The 9,705-nt window shown below is 40.4% G+C and overlaps 1 protein-coding gene across 1 annotated transcript in view; it reads left to right on the forward strand.

Annotated features, from left to right (window-relative positions):
* Window positions 1-401: 401 nt before the first annotated feature.
* The window catches only part of LOC116686491 (solute carrier family 2, facilitated glucose transporter member 9), a 47,419-nt gene continuing 38,115 nt past the window's right edge, over window positions 402-9,705 (forward strand). Inside the window, 2 exon segments of the mRNA XM_074783850.1 lie at window positions 402-820; window positions 6,818-6,916. Of these exon segments, the coding sequence (XP_074639951.1) occupies window positions 776-820; window positions 6,818-6,916 (144 nt within the window). The 5' untranslated portion in view covers window positions 402-775.

The following is a 9,705-nucleotide window of genomic DNA, read 5'->3' on the forward strand; positions in this document are numbered from 1 at the left end:
ATGTTCTTTTCTTAAACTCAACATGTTCTTCTTTTCTTAAACTCAGCATGTTCTTCTTTTCTTAAACTCAACATGTTCTTCTTTTCCTGAACTTAACCGCAGATTTCTTCTCCCGGTAACACCTTCCTCTTGCGATAACACTTTGAAAAACCCCTGACATAATTCAGGATTGAATGTCTCAGGCCAGATTATGAAATTTACAAATTTATAGTTGCATTATAGCAGCCAAGTGTATAATGTAGGCTAGAATGTTGGTGCCAAAGGGCAGGATTTTCTGAACAAAACCAACCTTTCATTAAGCAGCACTGGAGGTAAAGTCATTGGATTAAGAAATGTGTAATGCTAGTCGGGTGATTGTTATCCAACAATTAGCCCCAAAAAAACACCGCTCTGCTTCTGTCAACTGCGACTCGACCAAGCGTTTCCATCTTTTCCCCTCCTTTCTTTTCCTTTTCACCCCTTTTCTTCTCCTTGTTAATGTCCTCTCTTTTCCTCTCCTCTCTTTCTTTCTTTGTAAATTCACTTAGAGTTAATTGCTTCCAGCAGGCTTTTCTCTCAGTCTGTCACGCTGCTATCCGTCATGTGAGGACAGTGTGTGGGCTTGTTATCGGGCCCTGTGGGTTGCTGCTGGGTGGAGGAGAGGCCTGGCACACAACTCACAAACTGGCTTGCCCATTCCATCGTGGAGTTTTTCGTGTGTTGCTGCTACAGCCATGAGATCCCTTGCCGCGTAGAGATTTTTGTGCTGTTTGGGACTGGATGATAGATTTCTTAAATGGCTGAGGAGGTTTTGATTCCACCTTCAGGGAAAATCACATCGGTAAGTTGGACCGACTGCATGAATCAGGGCAGCCGGGGCTGTCAGCTGACTGCTTCCCTATTGTTTTAGACATTGTTTTAGTTCCAGCAGCTAATAGCATTTACTACCAGTCACATACTTACTATACTGTAGAAGATCCGTGGCTGAACTCAACATGATCTTGTTAGACATTTGAAACAGATCACCAAACCTTAAAATCATCAAATGTACTATGATAAGGGAACACTGTAAAAACACATTCTTTGACGATTTTTTTTTTCTTGGTTGGGTGAAGGATATAGAATAAACTGTAACTCCAGTACAGCCTACATGGAAAAGTAGTGTAATTTCATTTAAATCAGACTAATGAAATAAATTGTACTAACTGCATTTTTCCCCAACTCTTTTGTGCATTGTTTCATAGCTTTTTAATTAGTTGTGTACATATATATCTATATATATAAATAATTACCCTCTACACATTATTATGTATAAAAGCTTGTTGTAGCTAGCACAAAGCTAAATATCTTAACCCTTGTGTTTTCTTACCGTCAAAATTGAAAATCAACACTTTTCTTGACGTTTTTTATCGAGGTTTTTAACTTTTTCTTACATTTTTGTCCTTTTTTTCAACACTTTTGACGCATTTTTTCAGTGTTTGTCACTTTTTTGACATTTGACACTACGTAACACTAACTTATTAACTTTAGTTTTACAGTTGTTTTTGGAATTCATGGTCAATAAACCTCATTTATAGGAAATTATACCTAATGTTTGAGTTAGAGAAGCAGAAATTAGGAATTATTTTGACTAAAATTAAAGGAATGGATGTTGATGGATGATCACAGACTGGAATATGTCAACTTTTACTCAATACTATTTCAAAAACACTTCCATTTGTTTTTACAAATGCTATAAAATTGAATAAGACACCCCAAAATTAATGAAAGTAGAGATGTGTGCTTGCCAAAGAGCGTTGTGTGGAATCAGCCATGTTATTTGGGGGAATTAAAAGAACATTGATATAGGAAAACGGGTCAATTTGACCCGAGGACAACATGAGGGTTAAAATGGAAGCCAAACACTTAATCATGGTCAAGGGTTGAAAAGTGAAAATGATCTGCAGGTCTGTGCAGGGTTCTAAAACTGGTCTCCCCCCCATACCACCCTGATGCCACCCATACTGTACATTTAGCATGGCTACGTAAAGGGTATGTTACTTTCTCAATTTGCACTGAACGTCTGTATACAAAATCAATAATGAGGTGCGGAATAATCCAGTACAGATGGAATTGGGGTACTGGGCCTAGGTTTTTTAAGCTAAGGACCCCTTAACTGAGAGAGAGACGGAGTAGGGACCCCCCTACTACATATCAAGTCTCATAATACACTGGGCCTACATTAACGTTTTGGCTGCCTGAAACCTTTATATGTACCTTTTTAGCACATTGAATACGAAGCTATTCAAATAATAATTGTTGGCATGATATTGTCAATCATGTTTTCAATGTTAAACATACATGTTGCACATCCCTTAGAGATTTTCTTACCTATGTTTCTTTTTCACAAATAGGCTTATTTATATTTCATAATAATATGTTCGATTCATGTTAAGACATTTTTGTTTTTCAATAGCTTGGTGGGCCCCCCCTGCAGTAACTCTGAGGGTCACCTGGGGGTCCCGGGCCCCCTCTTGAAGATCACTCGTCCAGGCGTCTGCTAATGGGGATCCTTATAATAAACTCAAACTAGGCTGTCACCTTTTAGTTAGGTAATCTGAGGGGCAAAAATTAACATCTGTGGCATGTGTGACCAAAACATTCATAACAAAGTCCAATAATTAAACCGTGTAAGATATGCTAATGCAAAGTATTATGAAAAGCATAGAGAGTACATTTCTATAGTATATCTTTTTCAGATTTTCTTTACTGCACACTTCCAACTTGAACAAAGTTGGGCCGCTAACAAAATCCTCTCCATCTAACTCCATCTTAGGCAAAGCAGGCAGCAGTAAAATTAATACAGCAACTCCCTATCTGGAGGCATCGCCACGCAACGCCACAAAGCAAGTATTCACCAAGTCCAAACCACACTCCAGCGGTTCAAACACCAGGCCGTTTGACGATTCCCCGAATGCGTTACACAGCCAACTAACACAACTCACATGTGATCGTCAACATATCGGAGAACACCACGCCCCAGGATTAGTTCAAGTAGATTCAAGCTTATTCACAACTTAACTATTATTGATTAAACAAAAACCATTTTTGAGTTATGGAGGTCTGTCCAAAAAAGTATTATGACAAGCTTCCAGTAGTTTAAATGCTAGCATAGAGAGTACATTCCTGTAGTGTATAGTACGGAGCCCTGGGGGTGACATGGAGGAAGGAAAAAAAACAAAGACAAAAAAAGACATGTACTGGGGACAATCACTTGAGATCTCGACTTTTCAGGAGGATAAAAACAAAATTAAATATGCAGCCTGCAGTTACAACCCAGTAACATGTCAAAAAACCATGCTGTCCAAAAAGTATTATGACCATCTTCCAGTAGTTTAAATGCTAGCATAGAGAGTACATTCCTGTAGTGTATAGTACGGAGCCCCGGGGGGGACATGGAGGAGGAAGAAAAAAAATGAAGACAAAAGAAAATGTACTGGGGACAACCACTTGAGATCTCGACTTTCAGGAGGATAAAAACAAAATTAAATATGCAGCCTAATGGGGACAAACCCAAGATCTCGATATTTCAAAAGGAGAAATTACTGGCATTAGCATTGTTGTCAGAAATGAGCGTATTTCAACTTGTTTCCTCAATATCTGATGACGCAATGGGGTCATTTTTGGATTTATTACACTAAATATGTTACATATTGGACCTTTTAAAGTAAACCATGGTGCATTTTGATATAGTATTTTTTTTAACTTCCCATACAATGAAAATGAACTTGATCGTGTCATTTTAGTCACTTGGATTTCATGTCTTTCACTGCCTGGCATCACCTTCAATCAGCCAGTATTCCAATATTTTTCCGATGCAGATATTTTAAAGTTTAGCTGGACATTACTTTCTTGAGATACCAGAGTTATGGAAAGCTTCTGTCTTTGCCTCTCAGCTCCCTCGGAACTGGCAGCCAGCCATGCGCTTTGATTTGCTTGCAGCGAGGAATGTGAACAATGCAAACAAGACATTTTAGACGGGTGAATTAAATAAAGACCCAAAGGTGGAGCCAGACCATGATTTTTTTTTTCTCCCATTTACATAAGCTATATGCACCTTTTCAAGCCATTACATGATAAAATGCCTAAAAAATCCATACCTCATTTGGGAAAATCTGTTCCCCAACTGTGTTCATCATTTTGAAACCAGATCCCAACACATATTAGGAATGACTCATTTCCATTCCTGCCACATAAAAAGAGGCCAAAATTGTCTGTCACTATTTTTTAATTAAATGACATTGGTAGGGTAAGAATTTGGCAGCATTAGTCACCTGGAAAACTATTTTTGCTATGGTATGCTAGAGTAGAGGACAAGGGATTAATGTTTAGCTGACAAATCTGCTATACTTAAATGTATCCAATAATAATACATAATACAAAAAAGATCCCCAACAGTGCCAAGTATATGTGGTATATATATTAGGCAAACAGAAGAACATTTAATCATACTAGGCCTTTCTAAAGAACAGCAAAGTAGTAGTAGTAGTAGTAGTAGTAGTAGTAGTAGTAGTAGTAGTTGTAATGGTGGTAGTAGTAGTAGCCTAGTAGTAGCAGCTTAGAGCAAGTCCCCATGACAGTGTTAGGGCAGACTTATAAATTATATTTCCCCATTAATAGCACATTTCCTCCAATAATTTGCCAGTCCAGTCAGAAAGATTAATGTTAAATGAGATTCAAAAAGATTCAGGGCTCTGTGTGCCCTCTTCGTGACATAAAACAGCATGAAGCAACATTTTGAGGTCATTTCGAAGGGGTTATGGTGCTAAAATAACATATCTCTTACACCATGTATGTCGTTGGGTAAAAACAATCAAGCTGCAGCCCATCGGGGTGTTGAGAAAATGCTTTAGCTATACATTTTCACAAACTGATCAACACGATATGATCATGATATTATAAATGTATGCTCAGTGTAGAATGTGCACTCCCTCCTACAGTAGGCTACAGATCAAATATGATCGAATATGATCAGAGCAGCTGGTTTTAGGAAGTAACCCACTTCAGACTGCAGAATCACTGCTCCTCCCGGTGGAAAGATCAACCATTACAACACTTTTGACACTTTTTATCAACTATTTTAACTTATGTTTTTGTTCCTATTTCGACACTTTTGCCGCTTTTTTTCAATGTCTGGCACTTTTTTTGACGTTTTCAACACTACGTAACACTAACTTATTAACTTTAGTTTTAAAGTTTTTTTGAAATTTATGCTCAATAAACCTCATTCATAGGAAATTATACCTAATGTTTGAGTTAGAAAAGCAGCTATTAGCAACGCTAGAATGGAGAATGAAGAATGCCCCTGAAGACACCTCCCTGTAAGACCAGCACGCCCAGAATGCACCTGAACACACCTCCCTGTAAGACCAGCACGCCCAGAATGCACCTGAACCCACCTCCCTGTAAGACCAGCACGCCCAGAATGCACCTGAACACACCTCCCTGTAAGACCAGCACGCCGGATGCACCTGAACCCACCTCCCGTAAGACCCACGCCCAAATGCACCTGAACCCACCTCCCTGTAAGACCAGCACGCCCAGAATGCACCTGAACACACCTCCCTGTAAGACCAGCACGCCCAGAATGCACCTGAACCCACCTCCCTGTAAGACCAGCACGCCCAGAATGCACCTGAACCCACCTCCCTGTAAGACCAGCACGCCCAGAATGCACCTGAACACACCTCCCTGTAAGACCAGCACGCTTATGGGTGCAAAGATGGATGCAGGGACACTTGCGTCGGGCGTTGTGTCTCGCTGCGCCGGGGGCAAGATAGAGCCCTTTCACTGTTTCTAGACTGCTATTTTCAAAGATACATTTCAGTGCAAACAGCTTTCACCAGATGGATTTAATTCCTTTGATGTTTTTAAAACCTCACCAAGAATGATTAAGTTATTATTGAGCCCCCCCGAAATACTTAGCAGACTTTATTGCAGACTTTTCTGAAATGCTGTCAATTATATGTATTTACTGTAATTCTTTTTTTTAACTGTTGACATATCTCAATAATAACATATGTTGGTGCTTCGCAGCATGTGACTGCCTGTCTCAGTTTTCCTGCTGTAAATGTCAAGGACCTGGCTCTGTCTATTCACTCATGCATTTGATTTCATGCACTAGTTTCTCAAGCTTTTCAGACTGGATCTGAAACTGTCAAAAAAGGCACAGTACCGAAAATACCTGTGCTCTATTTAAGGAAGCGCTATCTCTAAAGCTTGTGACAGTGGCAACTCATGTAAATGCTGCACATACGTCCAGTTCTAAGATCCCTGCACTGATAATGGTTCAATTTACGATTTCAAGACCCTACTTTTTGTATTTAAGTCATTCGATGGTCTGGACCCAACATATGCGTGTAGGTCATCTACAGAGACTGACCAGTTAATGGTGCCTTCAGCAGTCAGTTGTAAAGATAGGCACCAACTGTAGCCATTTTAAAAACTAAGATGAAGACTGTCCTCTTTTCCACAGCTGGTAATTACTCCTGGTTTATTGAACTTCATTTGGTTTTAAACGTCTCTGCACCTTTTATGAAATGTGTCTTTGTACATGTACAAGTCCATTCATCTCATTAAATGACTTATGTGTATGTTAATGTGTATATATATCTATATATATATATAGATATATATATATGTATAGATAAATAAAACTGACCTTGCCCTGCCTAGTAGGGCTCACTTCCTCACCATTCTCTGGGTGAACGTCCTAACACATCTCTCTCTCTCTCTCTCTCTCTCTCTCTCTCTCTCTCTCTCTCTCTCTCTCTCTCTCTCTCTCTCCTGCTGTCTGCAGCAACTGACCAGCTCTTTGTTGGCAGTGGCATTTCTAACCTCCTTCGGGAGCTCCATGCTTTATGGCTACAATCTGGCAGTGGTCAACTCCCCTGCTGTGGTAAGACACACACACACACACACACACACACACACACACACACAAACACACACACACACACACCACTTCAACTCTGGGTCTCAGGGCTATCAACAACTGTGGAACCAAAGGTCACCGATTCCCTGAGCGTTTTATTTTTGCTAATTTAATTAGTTGCATTTGTTAGGGCTTTAAACCACTAAAGTACAATGTCAACTAACCTTGCACTTCTGTCTTATTTTGTTGTCCTGTTGTTTAGAGAAGCCCTGTGCTCACTTGCCATACTCCTAAATAAAGTGGTGTTGATAAATCAACTATTCATATATGAGCTTTGACTCGACAATAATTGTACCTGTGTGTTTTACTTGCCTCGTTACTATTTTTGTATGCACTTTAAGGCGACCGTGCAAACCGTTCTCACTCCCAACTCGTGATTCGGGTCTTGATTTTTGGTCCCATGGTAAACTGAGGTCAAAAAGACTTTAGGATTTGATTAGACAGGGAGCTGAACATGTGTGAGGGAAAAAAAGAGATCGAGATGAAGAGTGCGTTGGTACTGGTCTCGTGAAACCAGGATATCTTGGCCATGTGATACACAAAGACAAGGTTACCTCTCATCAGGAAGGAATGCTCTCTGATTGGCTCAGTGAGGTGAGATTGACCAAATAATTTCTATTGGTCCAATACGGCATCTGATCTGTGAGGATTAAGTGCTGAGTCCCTGATCCTACCTCCTCTACATTTATCTTCATGTTATATCTCTTCTTCCATTTAGTGGATGTCCCAACAGTGTTGCATGGTGGGAGAATACTGTCTGAACTTGACCCCCCCAATCATTATTGAACCATAGTGGTGTAATTTGGCTTTAAATATGGGTTGCATCCAAACTCCCATACTTTGTGCTACATACTTAATATGTATACTATCGGACTTTTGTGTCAATAAACAGTAGTGTGGATATTTTCGGTCATTTAAGCTGTCAACGTCACTTCCTGAGAGCTTCCTTGCTGGTTGGAGAGGCGTAACCGTGGTAACCCCTGCCGTCCTCAGCTCCAGCAGTATTGCCCGATAAAGCTTAAATATCTGAAAAAGGTAAATAACTAGACCAACATAATCACAGATTTTAAATATGTAGAAATGTAAATGAAAGCGTAATTGAGGTCCCAGAGCTGTTTGTCCGATACGAACGTTGTTGTTACTACCGCAGTGCATTGTGGGATACTTCTGCCGGCTTAGTGTACAGTGTTTGCATGCTGTGGTATTTCACCAGTATGCAATTCAAGAACTATTGGTTTCGTGCTCAGGTCCGTACATACACTACCGGTCAAAAGTTTGGGGGTCACTTAGAAATGTCCTTTGCGCTCCATTGTGGACAGAACACCAGCTGAGATCAGTTATGGGTTGTGGTTTGGGGGTTTTGTTTGGGTTCATTTTTCCCTTTTTGGCCCTCCTTGTGTTTGTGTCTCAGTCTTGTGCGGTTATCTTTGTCTTGTTTTTCCCCGGTCGGTTTGTTCTGCTTCCTGTTTTGTTTTGGTAGTATTGTTTCCTGTCTTGTCTTGTCTTGTCTAGCTTAGCTTTGTGCCTGTCTGATTGTCCTGCCCCGCCCTAATGGGATTCACCTGACGCCTCACCTGTTCCCCGTTACCTCGTTACCTCGTTACCTCGTTACCTCGTTACCGCTTGTATTTAACCCCTGTGTTCCCTTTGTCCTTTGTCCGATCCTTTTGCCGTTGTCCTGCGAGTGTTTCCTCCCCGTTTACCCTGTCGTCCTGCCCAGGGTTCCCTACCGTCTCCAGTTGTGTTCTTCTCTGTGAGTTTTCCAGCCCTTGTGCTCTGGCTTTTTGCTCTCCCCGGCTCCCTGTGCTCTTTGGTGTTTTTTGGACTCTGTTGCTCAGTTTGTGTCACAAATAAACCTTTTTGAAGCTCCTGCCTGCTACTCCGCGTTTGGGTCCTCCTTCCCCTCCCCTAACAGTTATGTACATTATATTATGTGCTTACATAATTCCAAAAGGCATCTCCAATGTTTTTGTAGTTAGTATTTTAAAATGATATAAGAATAGTGAACAGAATGTGCCTTTGGAGCATTGGATGAACGGTTGCTGATAATGGCCAATGTGGATGTTGCATTAAAGATCCCCCCCCCCCCCCCCCCCCCCCCCCAGATCAGCTGGTATTCTGTCTATAATGGAGTAGAATGGGGATTTGTAAGTGACCCTAAACTTTTAACCGGTAGTGTACAAAAAAAAAATCTCACATATTGTTTTAGCCTACTAAATAACATGTTAGTATGGAATTTTGAGTTACTGTTTTTTTCTTTGGGCCCTCTGCAGTCTACTCATTGTCTAAATTAAAGAGATCTAAAGTGTGATGTGTCAGTCCACAGTATGTTCAGCTGATATTCCAATAGATATTCTCAATCTTCCGTTTTTATTGGGAAATTGGAAGAAGAGCTTGGCTAAAGCAACAGGTTGACTGGTAATTCCAGCTTGTGTTAGGCTGCATTATTTTGCAATTGACACCTAAAAAGGACCTTGTTCATACTTAAATCTGCACACATTTTATTCTAAGTTTATCCAGGGTCCAAACAGCCAAGAAACAGACATAATTGGCAGATTTCCTGCAAACCTGAATTTTCATACCTGGCAGTCACTGCACAAAGTGACTGTCGCTATTTCAGTATGGACTGAAGTCAAAACGTTGGTATATATGTAATTATTGAATTATCTTTCATTCATACTTCACGAATTATCATAATTTTTTTTTCATTGTTTCTGCCACCTTCCTCTTCTGACCTTTCCTTTCTTGTTTCT

Source organism: Etheostoma spectabile, unplaced genomic scaffold (assembly GCF_008692095.1).
Source record: "Etheostoma spectabile isolate EspeVRDwgs_2016 unplaced genomic scaffold, UIUC_Espe_1.0 scaffold379, whole genome shotgun sequence".
Classification (NCBI taxonomy): domain Eukaryota; kingdom Metazoa; phylum Chordata; class Actinopteri; order Perciformes; family Percidae; genus Etheostoma; species Etheostoma spectabile.